The sequence below is a fragment of the Dromiciops gliroides genome, chromosome 4 (assembly GCF_019393635.1).
Source record: "Dromiciops gliroides isolate mDroGli1 chromosome 4, mDroGli1.pri, whole genome shotgun sequence".
Classification (NCBI taxonomy): domain Eukaryota; kingdom Metazoa; phylum Chordata; class Mammalia; order Microbiotheria; family Microbiotheriidae; genus Dromiciops; species Dromiciops gliroides.
The window spans coordinates 228,560,875-228,579,510 of record NC_057864.1 but is presented as its reverse complement, the minus strand read 5'-3'; the positions used below and the strand labels follow the sequence as shown (position 1 = coordinate 228,579,510).

The 18,636-nt window shown below is 36.5% G+C and overlaps 1 protein-coding gene and 1 pseudogene across 1 annotated transcript in view; both read left to right on the top strand.

Moving 5' to 3' along the window:
* TBCD (tubulin folding cofactor D) overlaps positions 1 to 18,636 on the top strand; it is a 448,209-nt gene that overhangs the window by 403,883 nt on the left and 25,690 nt on the right. Inside the window, 2 exon segments of the mRNA XM_044001676.1 lie at positions 12,192 to 12,269; positions 17,795 to 17,884. Coding sequence (XP_043857611.1) covers positions 12,192 to 12,269; positions 17,795 to 17,884 — 168 coding nt within the window.
* On the top strand, positions 6,021 to 6,627 carry LOC122753893 (annotated as a pseudogene).

Genomic DNA, 18,636 nt, shown 5'->3' with positions numbered 1-18,636 from the left:
GGAGCCAGTCAAGATCATACAATACTTGGCAGCTTCCAGTTTAAAGGAGAGGAGAACTTCAAATATAATTTTCCAGAAGGCCAAAGATAAAGACTTAAAACCAAGAATAAGCTCTTACAAAATTAAGTATAATCCTATAAAGGAAAAAAAATGGATCTTTAACAAAATAAAGTATTTACAATCACACTTGTGAATGCCAAGACTAGGTGGATACTTTAATGTGGAAACATTGTAAACAGGAGAGACATAGAAAGGTATATAAAATTTGATCAATGAAATGGTACTGGGGGAGGACACAAGTATCCTCTCAGACCCTTAAAGTTGTTAGGGGTTGTTGAGAAATTTAAATAAGAAAAGTAGTGGACCTAAGAGTTATGTTGTTGTTTTTGGTGTTCCTAGGAGTAGTACAGTTGTCACTTTGCATAAGTGGACCATTCTACAGATCTCTATGAAAACTATTTTTATGTAATGTGAATTTACCCAGGGAAGTAGGGAAGAGAGGGAAAAAGGAAGGAAAGGATCTCACACCCATGGAGGGGAGAATTCCAATACATGGTTCAAGGACATGTAGGGGACCAGAGACAGAGAAGTGAGAGTAGGAAAAGGAACATATTAGAGGCCAGGGCCAGCCATGCTGGGATCCTGGCTTTAACCAAGAGGAAGAACAGGAGCTGCATACATGCGGAGCAGACACAGACAGGAGAGGAAAGGAGAGGAGATGTGACATGCAGAGGCTGGGAACAGATGTTCCATATTTGAATATGGACAGATGGAAGACAGACAAGCAGGGCTGGGCACACAGGTGGGTCTACAAAGCAAGGCAAAGGTCTTCTCTCTTGGCACTGGAGGTCTCAAGATACACCCCTTATCCAGTTGTGGTGGCATTGGCAGTCTCTTTATATTCATTCCACTTTCAGTTGAAGGGTTTTTTAAAGGGTATTTTTTTTAAGGTTTTGTTTGTTTTTTGGTGGGAGGCCACAGAGCTCTGAACTGAGGGAAAGGAGCAAAAAGAGAGTGAGAGCACAGTGAAGTTAACGGAGGGTTTTTTTGGGGGGGGGGGCGGTTAATGTAGATTTCTTTCAGAATTCTTTACATAAAATTGAATTTGTATAATGTGAATTTATGTAAAGAGAGAACTGTCAGTAATTTCAGGAGATAGGAGACTATGAAGAGAAAGAAAAAGAAGGAATCCCACTATCTCACATTAAAATATGAGATGAAGACTATGAAAGAGTATAAAAATATGAAGAAGAGTAGAAGGAATAAGTATGCTATGAACCTCACTTTCATATGAACCAGAAAAAAGGAAGGTGGAACACATGAATTAATATACACCAATGCAAACAGTGTGCATACACAGACATGTACAAAGAACATTGTATAGAAATACATTAAACTTAATAGATAATAAGAAGGGGTAGGGAAAAGGAAGCAGGGGTTTTGGCAGGATAGGCAAATAGATGAATAGTTATTCATCAACATACTTCCTAGTGTGAGGAACGACTGAAGGGAATGTCAAAAGGTAAGAAAGAACATAGAGAAAACTACAATTAAGTTTAAGGCAAAAGGAAGAGGAAAAGGGCAAGGAAATGAAAATAGATTGTGACATTTATAGATAACAAATAATAGGCAAACAGCTCTCTTATCACTTGATAAAAGGAAGGGCGAGGGGGGAAAAACTGGAAAAAGTAGAAGACAGGATGGAAGTAAATATATAATTAACAATCATAATCATGAATGTGAATGGGATAAACACCTATAAAACAGGAGAGGACATCATAATGGATTAGTTAAAAGAATCCAGGAATGCATTTTTCATAAGAAACACAGTTGACACATAAAGATTATGCTTCACATGAACTAAAAAAACCCCAATGGTTGCAATTATGATTTCAAACATAGCAAAAGCACATGATAAAAATAGATGAATTAGGGGCAGCTAGGTGGATGGAACACCAGTGGATGGAACACCAGCCTTGGAGTCAGGAGGACCTAAGTTCAAATACGACCTGAGACACTTGACACTTACTAGCTGTGTGACCCTGGGCAAATCACTTAACCCCAATTGCCTCACACCCCCCAAAAAATAAATAAATAGATAAATTAAAGAACTATATTATGCTTAATGGTATAATGAATAATGAAATAATGAATGAAAATCAATACTTAATATAACTGCACATAGATTTAAATACTTTTTAATTGCTTTGTTTTTTTTAAATTGGGGGGAGGGTTGAGGCAATTTTTTCCAGCTCAAGTCAGCATAGGGAGACAGACTGAGAAATTATGAATATTAGAGCTGGAGACTAGACAGGACCATGTTGTAGTGAGCCTTCTAAAATGGTGATTGAATGAGTGCCTTTTTGTAGCTTTTCACCAGGACTGAAGGGCCTGACCTTCAGCGCAAAGCTGGAACACCTTGCAATTCTGCCACTCTCTACTCACAGCTGAGACACAGATCCAGTAAAGATAGAGGAGAAGATCCATGCCTAGGGATATTAATCTAAGGCAGGGAGTAATAATGGCCCCAGGTCTGTGTATTAGAGAAGAAGCAAAGAGTCAAGGCCAAAGGGGAGCCTATAGTTCTTTCACTCTGAGATTGCAGAGACTTTAGCTGGCTGGCAGTGGTTGAATCTAGTGTACTGGACATAATAGATTTGTAGTTTCATTGCAGTCATCTTTTTTCTATTCCACTATGTTATGGAAATGCTTGTTTTATTTCTTAAGTTCAGAATAAAATAAATAAATTTTTAAAAGAATCAAATGAGAAAAATAGTGTACTGGAGTACCAAGTAGAGGCAAAACTACAGTTCTATTGCTTATACCCAAACCAAGGCCCAAAACTTGCAGAACTTAGACCAGTAGAGTAGTAATCAGAATTTACCTTGGATCACACTGTTTTGGATACATTAAAAGATTGCAGAGGCAGCTAGGTGGCACAATGGATAAAGCACCGGCCCTGGATTCAGGAGTACCTGAGTTCAAATCTGCCCTCAGACACTTGACACTTACTAGCTGTGTGACCCTGGGCAAATCACTTAACCCCCACTTAAATAAATAAAAAAGATTGCAGGTCCTCAGCTTCAGTAGCCTCTGAAATCAGTACTTTGAGTAAGCAGGAACAAGATTCAGGAGAATAGAAGACAAGACCATGCATAATCTAACCATTCCTTCCAAAATTCCACATATCCTGCCCTTCATACAAACTTGAAAATTCTGTAATCAAGGCTGGAAGGATGAACAAACAATAAAAGAGTCCCACCATAAAGAGCTATCATGGTAACAAGAACACCCAACACAAAAACGCAAGAGAATGACATCTTAACATTTACAAGGAATACCTCAAGAAAACCCACAACCCAACAAACACACAACTTGGGCCCAAGTTCAATTAGAATTCCTGGAAACAATGAAACAACCATTTTTGAAAGATCTAAATATGTGTTTATAAATGAAATGAGAGTGCTAAGGAAAAATGTTGGGAAAGAAATAAGAGCTCTGGAACTGGGAAGGGAAGCAATATCTTTGCTAAGCTTGATTTAGATGTACAAAACCTAATCCAAGCAATATACTTTTGAAAGCATTACAATGGGAAAATAGAGAAACTAATGCCCTGTTGTTGGAGTTGTAGACTTGTCCAGCCATTCTGTAAAACCTTGGAACTAAGCCCAAAGGGCTATAAAATTGTGCATAGCCTTGTCCCAGTAACATTACTACAAGGTCTATATCCCAAAGAGATCAAAGAAAAAGGAAGAAGACCTATTTGTACAAAAATATTTATAGCAACTCTTTTTGTGGTGGCAAAGGATTGTAAATTAAGAGGATGCCCATCAATTGTACAATGGCTAAACAAAGTTGTGATATATGATTATGATGGAATACTGTTGTAGTATAAGAAATGATGAGGAAGATGGTTTCAGAAAAACCGAGGAAGCCACATACGAAATGATGCAGAGTAAAATGAGCAGAATTAGGAGATCAATTTAGACAATGGTGATCAGCTGAAAGACAAAGTTATTCTGATCAATACAATGATCCAAGATAATTCCAAAGGACTCTTGATGAAAAATGCTATCCACCTCTAGAGTATGATGAACTCCAGAGTACTGATGAACTCTGAGTACAAAGTGAAGTATAATTTTTTTCAGTGTACTTTTCTTGGTTTTTTTTTTTTTTGGCAACATGGCTAATATGGAAATGTTTTGTGGGATTTCACATGTATAATTAATATATTACTTTCCTTCTCTTGGGTGAGAATTTAGAACTCAATTTTTTTTAATGTTAAAAACTAAATAAATTTTTTAAAAATACTGTTCTTCCTTCATGGTTCATATGGCTCAGGTACCATTTCTGAAACACTCTCCCAGATTCCTTCTTCTCATCTTCTCCTCCCCTTTCCCAACAGCTAACATTCTTAAGATATTTTTTTTTTTTGGTGAGGCAATCGGGGTTAAGTGACTTGCCCAGGGTCACACAGCTAGTAAGTGTCAAGTGTCTGAGGTGAGATTTGAAATCAGGTCCTGAATCCAGGGCCAATACTCAATCCACTGCGCCACCTAGCTGCCCCAAGATATTTCTACTATTGGTGGGTCTCTATTTTTGCCCTTCCATGCCTACATTGGATTTTACTTATCTGTGTTCATGTTATAAATAAGTTCCCTGACAGCAAAGACTGTCATTTTTCATCTAATTTTCCTTAACATTTGTCACAGTACCTTCTAAATAGTAGGCACATTTAATATTATTGTGAATTTTTCATAATGTTGCTAGTCTAACCTTAGTAGACATATTTTTGAATAAGATTAGTTGAAGTAATTATTCTACTTAGGAAAGGTATTTTTTTGCTTTTTAAAAGAATTCACAGATTTTCTTTAAGTGGATCCTCCCCTAATGCATGTCTATGTTAATAGATATTGTGAGGGCCAAAATTTGATATACAGAGCGTTATTTGGATGACTCGCCTTAATATTGGGGTCCTGGAAATATGAGGGACCTTTTAGGTTTACCCTCCCAGCTGAACTACCCTTTTTAGATATTTCTCCCAGGTCAATAAGAAAGGAGCCTCTAAGCTTTATTTAGTTCACAAAAGGATCAGATTTTATTACTTGGGAATTAATTAAACAACAAAGGTGAAGCTAATAAAAATCAAAGATAAGGAAATAGGAAAATAGAAATACAGATAAATGCTCTTAACTCTAAACTTAACCTATGCAACCCCAGACTATTTCCAATCAAAGGAATTTAGGGTTTTCCATAATTAACTCATCAAACCCTGGACTGTTTACAGTTGCTTGCAGCAGCAGTCAGCAGCCACCAGAGACAGCGTGAACACGCTCCTCTGCAAGGGGAGTCACCAGACAGAGAGACCCGAGAGTGAGCTCATGTTCCGGAAGAAGCCTAGCATTCTGGAAGCAGCCCTCCCCCTCCCTTCAGGGAGCATTCAATCTTTCCTTCCCCAAAAGGGGAGGTCCTTCAAAAACTGCCTATGGACAGTTCTCCTTCTCAGTTCAGTAGCATACATAACTTCGAGGTGGGCCAGGTGTGGCCCCTCCCAAATGAGTTAGCTAAAAACAGGAATATTAATCTTTACCACAAATAATTTTTACCACAATATGTAATTATTTAAGATTGTTCAGAGGTGTTGTCACAGATCAATCAGAAATAAGCATGCCCCTCTTAAAATATGATATATCATCAAGAAATCTGATTTGATATATAAAAATCAGAGTTGCATGCAGATTTGGGGGCAAAGTCCTATAGTGTAGAGTAAGTTACACAACTATCCAAAGTGTAGCCATTTACTTTTTCTGCTGTAACCTATAAAATATTTAAATTTACACACTGCTGTTAGCTTTGTGTATTATATCATAGAAACATAAGATGAAAGAATCTAGAGTAGTTAGGAACCTCATTGGACATCTACTCTAATCATCGTTGAAAGGAATCTTTAGTATAACATACTTCAGGCCCTCCCCCTCTCCCTTCCCCCAAAAGTATAACCCACGTTACCCAAAGAAAACATGAAACAGAAGGAAATGGAAAGTTTATTGCAACAAGTTGATGGCTTTGAGAAGCCCAAATTACTTCTGGAACAGTATCTGACCAGGCCCCACATTGCAGCATATATGCTATATACAAATTCATAACATATGATGACATTGAAAACAAAGTGGTTGGAGATCTAGGATGGTTAGTATTGGAACAGCAATGTTAGGAGCAGGGTTGTGTGTTGGATTTGATATAGATGAAGATGCATTAGAAATATTTAGTAGAAATGTTGCAGAGTTTGAGCTGACAAATATTGACATGATTCAATGCAATGTGTGTTCTTTATCTGATACAATGTCCAAGTCCTTTGACACTATAATCATGAATCCTCCCTTTGGAACCAAACATAATAAAGGTATGGATATGTCATTTCTGAAGATTGCTTTACAAATGGCAAGAGTAGCAGTATATTCCTTACATAAATCTTCAACCCAAGAACATATTCAAAAGAAAGCAGATGAATGGAACATTAAGATGGATGTTATAGCAGAACTACGATATGACCTACCAGCATCATACAGATTTCATAAGAAAAAAACAGTGGACATTGATGTGGATTTAATTCGGTTTTCTTTTTAAAGACCCCCCAAATCTGAAACAGCTTAAAACTTATTTAAAATTAATAAAAATTTTGGATAAAAAAATCTACTTCACAAGTGGACATCTACTTTTTGCTTGAAGACTTCCAATGAGAGGGAATCCACCATTTACCAAGGCAATCCATTCAATTTTTGGACAGCTGAAATTGTTAGGATGTTGTGTTGTTTTTTTTAATGACTTCAATTTTTTCAACTTCCACCTATTGTTTCTGTTTCTCCCTGTGAGATTAGACAGCAAATCTAATGCTGCTTGTACATAACAGTCTTTCAGATCTTGAATACAGCTAACTTATCCTTCTTGAGTCTTCTCCAGTTTAAACATCCCAGCATCTTTCAACCTGTCTTAATATAAAATCAATAAACTCCAGTGACTTCTTATTACTTCACAGGTTTCTCACTATGTACATGTATACTTCTTTAGTTTACTTCTTTTTTGTTGTTGTTTTTGGTTTTTTGGGGTTTTTTTAGTGAGGCAGTTGGGGTTAAGTGACTTGCCCAGGGTCACACAGCTAGTTAAGTATTAAGTGTCTGAGGCCAGATTTGAACTCAGGTACTCCTGACTCCAGGGCTAGTGCTCTATTCACTGTGCCATCTAGCTGCCCCTTTCAGTTTACTTCTTAAAGCCCTTTACAAATCCCAGGCTTTTTTGTTGTTGTTGTTGTTGTTGTTGTTGTTGTTGTTGTTGTTGTTGTTGTTGTTGTTGTTGTTGAGGCATTTGGGGTTAAATGACTTGTCCAGGGTCACACAGATAGTAAGTGTCAAGTATCTAAGGCTGGATTTTAACTCAGGTCCTCCTGACTCCAGGGCCAGTGCTCTATCCACTGTGCCACCTAGCTGCCCCAATAAATCAACTTTTTGTTTTTATTTTTGGTTTTGTTTTGTTTTGTGGGGCAATGAGGGTTAAGTGACTCGCTCAGGGTCACACAGCTAATAAATGTCAAGTGTCTGAGGCCGGATTTGAACTCAGGTCCTCCTGAATCCAGGGCTCATGCTTTATCCACTGTGCCACTTAGCTGCCCCCTACCTCTATATCCTTGAGTAGAGAAACTGACATGGAGCAAGTCATTCCAAAAGTTTCTATTTATTTTTGATACACATTTTTCAAATTTATTTATTTTTAGCATGCTTTTTTTTTTCTAAATTTTAAGTTCCAAATTCTCTTTCAGGAGGTCATTAGTGGATTTTAAAAATTTTCTATTTTACTTTCTATCCAGGCAGGTTTTCTTTATAATTTCTCAAAATATGATTTTTATGCTCTGTTTTTGATCATGGCTTTCAGGCAGTCCTATAATTCTTAAATTATCTCTCCTTGATCAAGTTTTCCAGGTCAGTTGTTTTTGTAATATTTTTTATATTTTCTTCTATTTTTTCCTCCTTACGACTTATTTTATATCTTTTGACTATGAGATATTTTACATCTTAGGACTATTTTATATCTCATGGAATCATTAGCTTTCACTTACCCAATTCTAATTTTTAAGTTACTATTTTCTTCATTGAGCTTTTGTATCTCTTTTTCCATCTGGCCAATTCAGCTTTTGAACTTTTTTCTATGACATTTTGTACCACTTTTAGCGGCCAGTTTTGTTTTTTAAGGTGTTATTTTCTTCAGTATTTTTGTACCTTAAAATTTTAACAGCCTGTTAGTTTGTCTCATCAGTTTTCTTGCATGCTCTAATTTCTTTTCTCAATTTTTCCTCTTATTTGATTTTTAAAACAATTTATTTCTTCCAGGAATTCATGTTGAACTTGTGTCCAATTTACATATTTCTTCAAGGCTTTTCGTGTAGCTATTTTTGCATTGTTGTCTTCTCAGTTTGTATCTTGACCTTCCCAGTCAACATATTAGCTTTTTATGGTCAGGTTCTTTTTTTATTATTTGCTCATTTTCTCTGCCTATTTCTTGACTCAAATTCGTATTAAAGTTGACTTATGCTTTCCTGAGTGTGGTGGGGAGGAGAGTGGGGAGTGAACTATCCCAAATGTCAGCCTCTTTTGAACTCCTATTTTCAGAGTTAGTTCTCAGGGTTTGTAAGTTTTCAATGATTGCACAGTGGTGCACAGTGGAGAGAGGTGTGACCCATAAGTGGGTGTAGTCAGTGGAGTTACCAAATAGTGCTTGGTCTTGTGCCCAGTACTAGCACAGGGGTCCCCTATTATCTCTTTCTGACCATTTGCCCAATATCTTTAGTATCTCTGGGAAGAGCTCCTGAAGCTATTGTTGCAGCAGCTACCACAAAGGTCTTCAGCTATTGTTGCTGCCGTGTGTGCTATGGACCAGCACCCACCCCAGTGTCAGAGACCTTTACTTATGACCTTTTAAGTTGTTTTTGGCTGGGAACTCCGAATATTCCTCTTCAAACAACTTTAAAATGACATCTCAAATTGAATTCTGGAGCTTAAGAACCAATAGAAAGTCAGAGAACATTTTCCCATCTTTTTTTTTTCTGGAGGCTTGATGGATCCCTTAATCACATCAGTTTTTTCACTGCTATGTCATACTGCTGACTCAGGCTGAACTCAGGCTGAATGTCCATTATAATCTGTGGGTCTTTTTTCAGATGAATTAATGGCTAAACAAACTTACTGTATCTTATATTTGTGAAATTTATCTTTTGAAATGAGGTATGAGTTAACACATATACCTATTGAATTTTATGTTAATTTTTTCCAGTGTTCTATCCTATCAGAATGTTTTTCAATCTTGACTAAGCCCTTTAGTATATTATTTATCCCTCCCAACTTTTGTCATCTGTAAATTTTATGTTCATGCTCTCCTGCCTTTATCCACATCATTAAAAAGAAAAATGTTAACTCAGACCCAAGTAGAAATATTTGGGATACTTTACTGTAGATCCCCTGCTAAACTGACATTGAATGAGAATACTATGACTATATAATAATTTGCATTAGTAAAATCTTGGTAAACTCCATTTACAACATTCCTCTGATGTATTTACTGAATCTGTCTTTAAAAGGGAAATAAAATTGTCCAGATTTGATTTGTATTTTGTTTATTCTGTTTTGCTTTAATGTTCTCACCTGGCTCATTATAATCATTGCCTCCTTTTTTAAAGATATTTCACTAACCATTTCTTTAAAGATTCATTCTAAAAACGGTAACTAAGTGATCATATCTACTAGTTCTTTCTATAGGAGAGAATGTGATTTATTTGGGCCAGATACCTTCAATGTAATTTATCTGGCTCAGGTACCTTAAATTTATCTTTTTCAAAAATATTGTTTTAGTTAGCTGAAATCTGCCTTTTTTCCATCCCCCACTGCTTCAATTGAAGACACAATTAAAACAAAACTCATTTTGAATATATATAGTTAATCAAAACAAATTTCCCCATTGGCCATGTCCAAAAAAACCTGTCTTAATCTTTGTTCTTATTCCTCTGTATCATGAGCTTAGTTGTATGTTTCATCATTAGTCCTCTGGAATAATGATTGGTCATTTACTAATAAGAGATTAGTACAATAGTACTCCATCACATTTATATACCGTAACATTCTCATCAATTCCCTAATTTATAGCCCCTCTTCAGATTCTCCTCCTTTACTACCTCAAAAAGTTATAAATGTCTGTCCATTCATAGTTTGTTTTGTTCCCTTAATCTACCCTTCCTCAAATTCCTCCTTTCCCCTTCTCCTTTTATCCTCCTATTTATCAGTTGAGTATTGTGCATTCTGTGTGTGTGTGTGTGTGTGTGTTTGTGTGTGTGTGTGACTGCACATGTGCACATAGGCATTCTTTCTTCTTTTGACAAATTTTGATGAGAGTGAGGTTCACTGGTCAGCTTCTCTCCCAACCCCTTTCTCCTTGTTTGGATATGTCTTCTTACCCTGATTATGTGAAATAATTTTCCCAGATTTCTTTCCCTGCCCCCTCATCACTAATGTAATTCTTGACCCATCTCATTCCATTCATTTCTTGAGGATCTCATTAAGACATAAAAGAATCACTCCCTGGTCTTGTTAAACTAGATTCTCTCTATAAACCCTCATAATAATAGTCTCGGGGGGGGGGGGGGAACGTGTCATCTCCCCATATTTGAATGTATATAGTTTTATCAGTGTTTAGTTCTTTATCATGGTTCATGTTTATCTCCTCAGTTTCTCTTAAATCATGCAAGTCTTTAATTTGGGGGTTTCAGGAGGTGAAAGGTGTTTTTTAAAAAATAATTTGTCCTCTGATACTAAGAGACTGGGGCAATTTTCTTTTAAGATTCCTTGAAATATAATGTCTGAACTCTTTTCTTTGGTCACAGCATTCATATAGTCTAGTGATTCCTAATTTTTTTCTTTTTGTTCTATTTTCCTGGTCAGTTGTTTTTGCTGTGAGATAACTTATTTTCCTCTATTTTTTTTCAGTCTTTTGATTTATTGTTAATATTTCTTGTTGCATAGTGGAATCATTAGGTTCTATTTGGTCCATTCTAAATTTCATGTAATTTGTGCCTTGTGCAAGCCTTTATACAAACTCTTTGTCCCATGCCGTTAATTCCTTTTCCAGTTCTATCTTCCATAGCTCTCTTCTCTTTCCCAGTATTTTCCTAAAAGCCCTCTTATTTATAAAAACAATCTTAACTTTAAAAAACAACAACTCTTGCTTCATTTTTAGTTGACCTTTTGCCCAAGCTGTGTTTTTCTCTGACATTTTTTCTTGTATGTGTTTTGGAGTCAGTTTCTTCTGTGTTTGTAAGGTGGCTTTCCTGCCACCTTCATATCTCTTTATGGTGGGATCCTTTTTTTTTTTTTTTTTTGCCTTATTCTCCCAACCCACTTCTGGACTTTGGACTTAAAATTAAAACTAGACACTGCAACATTTCTTTGAAAAAGAGTCTGGTCTTATCCTTTTGTTGCTTTCATAGGGATATGCCTGCCCTCAAGTAAATCCACTTCTGCTACTTAATAACTAGGTTGCTGATTGTCTTGTGTGGAAGTACTGAGCCCAGGGAAGTGGTGAGATCAAATTATATTTGCCTTGCAGTCAAGTGAATTTGTCATCTGATGTCCAAACACGCTGAGTGAAAGAGTAAAGCTCAATATCAAATCAATCAAGAAACATTTATTAAGTAATTACTATATAGTAGTCAATGCTGTGTACTGGGGAGCAGAAAGATAAAAACAAAACATTCCTTGCCCTTAAGAGAGCTTATACTCAGGGCAGCCAGGTGGCGCAGTGGATAAAGCACCGGCCCTGGATTCAGGAGGACCTGAGTTCAAATCCGGCCTCAGACACTTGACACTTACTGGCTGTGTGGCCCTGGGCAAGTCACTTAACCCTCACTGCCCTGCAAAATAAATTAAAAGAAAAAGAGAGAGAGAGAGAGCTTATACTCTACAGGGAGAGAACAATATGTACACATAATAATAAATACAAAAGATATCAAAGTAAACACAGTTTAATTTTTTGTTGGAGAGGGGGCATCAGCATCTAGGGGTAAGTTGTAGTAGGATAAGAAGAGGCCGTATATAAGAAGTGTCACTTTAGCTGATAAGAGTTAGTCTTATATTCATGTGTATTTTTTCCCTTAGGGTATCTGTACCATTTCTGAAGATGCTGGACCAGATGCTGGCCAATGGTTGTTTTGACATCTTTACTGCTGAGGAAAAGTAAATACAATTTTTTTTTCCTTGATGTATCTTTCTTGATTTATTTCTGCCAGAGGGGCTAATGCATTTATAGCAGTGAATTGGTATTATAATCACAAGATTCTAATCGTGGGGTCAATGAACTTTAAAAAAAAAACATTTTGATAACTATCCTTAATTATAATTGGTTTCTTTTAAAATATCATGTATTTTATTATGTATGTTTTTTAAAAATTCTAAAATACAATCCATAAATTTTGTCAGGGGATCAGGGGGAGCCATGACACAAAAATAGGTTAAGAACCCTGCTCTAGTGAATAGGATTATTTAAGTTAACTGTCTAGTGCAGTCAAGGTCAGTTCTTGTTCAGACATTCATACAATCATTGATTCAATTAGATTCAAAATATTGATTGAGTGCCAACACTGTACAAGGTATATACACACACACACACACACACACAAGTAATACAGAATAGAAGTGTAACATATAGTCTCTACCATGGGGTTTTTAGTGTTGGTGAGGGAACTATAATTAATACAGCAATATTATAAGAAAGTATATTGAATGTTAAACTGATTGGTAGATTTGATTAGTGCTATGGGGAGTCAGAGAAGGCAATGGTCAGTGTGAACTAGAGTAATTAGGCAAGGCTTCAAGTAGAAAGTGACACTTGAATCAGACCTTGTAGAAAGAATTTGATATTGAATGGTCAAGAGAAAGATGAAAGGGATTCCAGGTTGAGGGAATAGCATCAGCAAAGATGTAGAGGTAGAAATGATTATTGTGCTTTAGAGGAACAGTGAAAAGATGAGCCTTTTGGAGCAAAGAGAATTAGTAAGGCTTAGGTCTGAAGAAAATGAAGCCAAAATAGTTACATTGTGTAGCACTTTAGAGCTTACAACTTTGATCTTCATAATATCCTGAATGGTAAGTTGTACAAATCATACTGTCTCTGTTGTTCATATTAAGAACTAAGATCCAGAATAGTGAATTTTGGAGTATAATTTCAAATGGTTTTCGAAATGATCAGACCATTTCTCTGGTCTTACAACAGTGCATAAGTGTACCTATCTTCTCAGAGCCCTTCCAGTAATTGTCATTTTCTTTTTCTGTCTTTTCCAATATGGTAGATATTATATAGAACCTCAAAGTTGTTTTAATTTATAAATGATTTGCAAGTGATTGTTGATAGCTTTTCTTTCTTCTTCAGAAAATTACCTCTTGATATCCTCACAACATTTGTCAGTTAATAACTCTAGTTATTATACATTTGTACTGATTTCCTATATATAGTTCTGAGTCTCATGACTATCAAGATAGAGAACTACTCATTTTTTCTAATCCTCTCAACCTCAGACCTCTCCAGCATTAGAATTGTGTGTAAAAGTTAAAGCAGTTGCATCTCTCTTTATTGTTTAAGACACTAAGAACCCTAACAAGATAACAACCTGATGAACTACCTGGAGAAGGCTAATCCCTAATGTTTGATATGTTCACTCAGTATCCTTTCCCCTTAGTCCCACTTGACTCAGCAATTTACTTGCTGTCGCTATAGTAAGTATCTACCAGCAATACCTCCCAACCCCTGCTCTCTACCATTACATTCTGAGGCAACAAACAATATAATTCAAATCTGCCATTCCAACCCCAATCATGCAAATTAGTTGGGGAACAGGAAAGTGAAAGCTTACTGTGCCTGGAGCAGCACCCCTGTGCTTTAGCAGTACTCAGCCAGAGATCTAAGGAAAAAAGGGAACTGAGGCAGGGTACCAGCATGTGTGGAGGACTTCATTAAGACTGAAGGAAAGAAAACTGCTGAGGCCAGTTTTGATCTCCCTAGAAGCCACTTGGAGCAGAATGCATCCAGTGAAAAATGAATTCCCTAGTATGGAAGGAGGCTAATAGACCTTTTGATTCTAACATTGACCTGTCGATAAAGGTTAGCAAATTGGAAAATGAAGAATAGAGGAAAATGAAGAAAAAAATCTGGAATTACTAAAGATTGAGCTTGACACTAAGATGGAGAATAGAGAGTGCATTCTAGTTAAACTCTCCTAAAATCCTCCCCCCCCCACAAACAACTTTAAAATAATGCATCAAATCAACTTCTAGAGTGGTATAATCAACAAAAGATCCATATGAGACATTATTCTAGGACAGGACAGCAAAGGAGGTTGGAAAGAAGCATATGTGGCACTGAGGTGAGGGCTGGCTGTTAGCACAAGATGGCATCAACACCAGCTATGGACCAGAGGCACCTGCTGAACCAATGTCAAGAGTGCTCTCAGCACAAAGAGAAACTAAATAGATTGCATACATCATCAGAAAGATAATGGGGGATCCCATTGTGGGCACTGCACAAAAAACCAGGCAACATTTGGAAATCCTAATGCCCATTACTCATTTCTGGGTAACAGTTACAGGATGGAGAAGTACACTTTCTTTCCCAAGGAAGTAGGAGCACTGGTTTCAGTTTCAGGGCACAGAGAACAGGAACCTTTCTTCCTGGTTGTCATTCCATGGAGGAAAGGAGCACTAGCACTTGCAGTCCCAAAGGAGATGGGGTCTTTCCTGGGTAAGGACCAGAATGCAGACAGGTAGATTAGTAACCCTACCTCTCCCCAGATCACACCACTTTGGAAGTACCAAAGACTTACAGACCCACAGAACTAGCTGTCAAAAGAACAGGAAAATGTCTGAAATTTGGTACAGTGATCCTCTATCACCACTGCCTACCCAGATATGAGTAGAGCTCAATTCTAACATAACACAATTCTATCATTATACAAACTAGCTAAAGTCCTACCTCCTTCAAAAATCTTTTTCTGGGGGGCAGCTAGATGGCTCAGTGGATAAAGCACCATCCCTGAATTCAGGAGGACCTGAGTTCAAGTTTGGCCTCAGACACTTGACTTACTAGCTGTGTGACCCTGGGCAAGTCACTCAACCCTCATTGTCCTGCCCCTCCCCCCAAAAAAGGATTTTTTTTTTCTGTTGTCTATACTTTAATACCTGCCCTCTGAGGTTTTTTCCCGTTTATATTCTGTATATGATTTTCTTTTCTTTTCTTTTTCTTTACTTTTTTTAAAGCACATAGACTTTTTTTATTCCTTCTTTGTATCCCTCTCCCAACACCTATCACCCATTAAGAAAGCAAGAAAAACAAAACCCATTACCCTTGTATAGTCATGCAAAACAAATTTTTACATTAGCCACATTAAAAAGAAGGACAAGGAGGAGAAGAAATTATGATGAGTCATTTTGTTGATGAGAGTCTTTTTAAGCTAGTTATCTTCACATTATTGCTATTACTGTAGAAATTGTTCCCTTGGTTCTCCTCATTTCACTTTACATTTCTTCGTATAAATTGTCCCAGGTTTTTCTGAAATTATCCCCTTCATCTTTTCTTATAAAAATGAGTCTTTCCATCAGACTAATATACCATAACTTGTTAAATCATGCCCCAGTAGATGGGCATCCCTTCAGTTTCCCATTCTTTGCCACCATTAAAATAGCTGCTATAAATATTTTTATACATATGAGTTCTTTTTTCCTGTCTTTGTTCTCTTTGGGTTATAGATCTAGTAGCATGATTGTGGGGTCAAAGGGTATATACAGGGCAGCTAGGTGGCACAGTGGATAAAGCACCAGCCCTGGATTCAGGAGGACCTGAGTTAAAATCCAGCCTTAGATACTTGACACTTACTAGCTGTGTGACCCTGGGCAAGTCACTTAACCCCAATTGCCTCACCCAAAAAACAAAACAAAACAAAGGGTATACACAGTTGAATAACTTTTGGGGCATAGCTCCAAACTGCTTTCCTGAATGATTGGGCTAGCTCACACCTCCACCAACATTGCATTAGTGTGCCTGTCTTCCCATAGCCCCTCCAGCATTTATCATTTTCTGTTTTTGTCAACTTAACCAATCTGATGGGTGTGAGGTGGTACTTCAGTTGTTTTAATTTTCATTTTTTCATATGGCTATTAATAACTTTGGTTTCTTCCTCTTAAATCTGCCTGTTCATATCATTTTGGCATCATTTGAGGAATGGTCCTTATTCTTGTACATTTGAGTCAGTTCCCTATATATAAGACCTTTATCAGAGTAACTTTCTGCAAAGATTTTCTCCTAATTTCTTGTATCTCTTCTAATTTTAGCTGAATTTTTTGTGCAAAAACTTTTTAATTTTATGTAATCGAATCATAATTTTCTAGTTTACCTTCTATGAATGTCTTTATCTCTTATTTGGTTATGATTTCTTCTCTTATGCATAGATCTGATAGGTAATTTCTTCTGTATTCCACTAATTTCTTACATTATCCCCATTCATATCTAAATCGTATGTGCATTTTTTTTCATATATGATGTTAGATATTGGTTTCTATCAGCCTGCTTTTTGATTTTCCCAGTGGTTTTTGTCATATAGTGAGTTTTTGCCTAAATAGGTAGGATTTGGTGGTTATGAAACACTAAGTTATTGTACTCACTTGCCTCTGTAAATTATGTATCTAATCTGTTCCAATGATTACTCTCTCTATTTCTTATCCAGTACCAAATTCATTTCCTGGTTACAGCTTTGTACTACAGCCTGAGATATGGTACTGCTTAATCCCCTTACTTTTTTTCATAGATTCTCTTGATATTCTTAACCCTCTCTTATAGATGAATTTTATTATTTTTTATAACTCTATAAAATAATTCTTGGTACTTTGGTATGGCACTGAGTAAATAAATTAATTTAAATAGTACCATATTGGCTCAGCCTACCCATGAACCATTAATATTTCTCCAGTGTTTTTTAATTGTGTTCATATAATTCCTATGTGTCTTAGTAGGTAAAAAGACTTTCTCTATCTCTTCCTGCTGGATTTCATTGGTAATATATAGAAAAGCTGATGATTTGTGTGGGTTTATTTTATATCCTTCAACTTTGCTGATGTTGTTGATTATTTTGATTAAGTTTTAGTTGACTCCCTAGGGCTCTCTCTAAGTAAACCTAAACCATCATATCATTTGCAAAAAATTATAGTTTTTTTCCTTTTTGCTTATGCTTATTCATTTAATTTATTTTTCTTGCCTTATTACCATAACTAATAGTTTTAGTTTAATAAAGATCAGTAATGGACATCCTTGCTTCACTCATCTTTAAGCTTGTTGAAGTATGATGTAGTATTTAAATATTGATGATAATAATAATAGCTAACATTTATAAAGTGCCTAATATGTGCCAAGCTCTTTACAGATATCTCATTTGATTGTCAAAACAATCCAAGGAGACAAGGAAACTGAGGTAAACAGAGGTCAAGTGACTTGTCCAGGGTCACACAGCTAGTAAGTGTCTGAGGTCAGATTTCCATAACTGGTGCTTTGTCTACTGCAGCACCTAATTGCCCATTACTATTGATCATAGAATGGTTATCTTTTAGCAGCTGAGGAATGCATACTATAATATGATTCACTTGTCATGTCCAATAGAAACTCTATACCTTTGATATCAGAATTCTGTCTCTAAAATAACTTTGCTCTTCCATTCCTTTAGCCATCCCTTTTCCCTGAAGCTGCTTTCACTTTGTAAAGAAGAGATCAAAAAATCCAAAGACATACAGAAGCTTCGCTCAAGCATTGCTGTGTAAGTTTTAAGGGTGTCCTCTGCTAGGAGAGCAGAGAAAAAGCAACAGTACTTAAAACATATTTCAAGGACTTTGAAGAAAAGTCTGGGAGGTGTCGTTTGGGTAGGCAACTTGTCTCAATTATTTTTAAGTACTTATCTTATTCTGTAAAGAGTCATACATAAAATTTTCATTTTTACAAAACAATTAAGGAATCAATAGAAATTCCTTCATAAAATAATGTTAATTACTCATACCCACCAGAATTTATAAAACCGCTCTTGTGTTTGACACTTTTAAATGGATTTGTTTCACAATTTAAGAAAATGAATTCTACATAAGAGAGAATCAAGGTTTCCCAGTACTGTAATACGGCCTCTTAAAAAAGATGGTTGAAATGGAGAGTTGGAAGGGGAGGTAAGTTGGGCATAGTATAGGAAATTCTGTACCCATAGCTAGAGAGGCTTAAGCTAGGTATGGGCAATTTAGATTTGAAACAACAAAGATTTTATAAGCCCCATAGAAAATGTTTCAGAAAATGCTTTGCTTTCATCTTCCTCCACCCCACTCCAGGGCAGTGAGAGTTAAGTGACTTACCTAGGGTCACACAGCTAGTACTTGTCAGGTGTCTGAGGCTGGATTTGAACTCAGGTCCTCCTGAATCCAGGACCGGTGCTTTATCCACTGCACCACCTAGCTGCCCCACTTTTCTCTCATCTTGAAAAATAGAGCTGTGTTTTGTTTTGATATTGCAAAAATTGTTACCAAATAT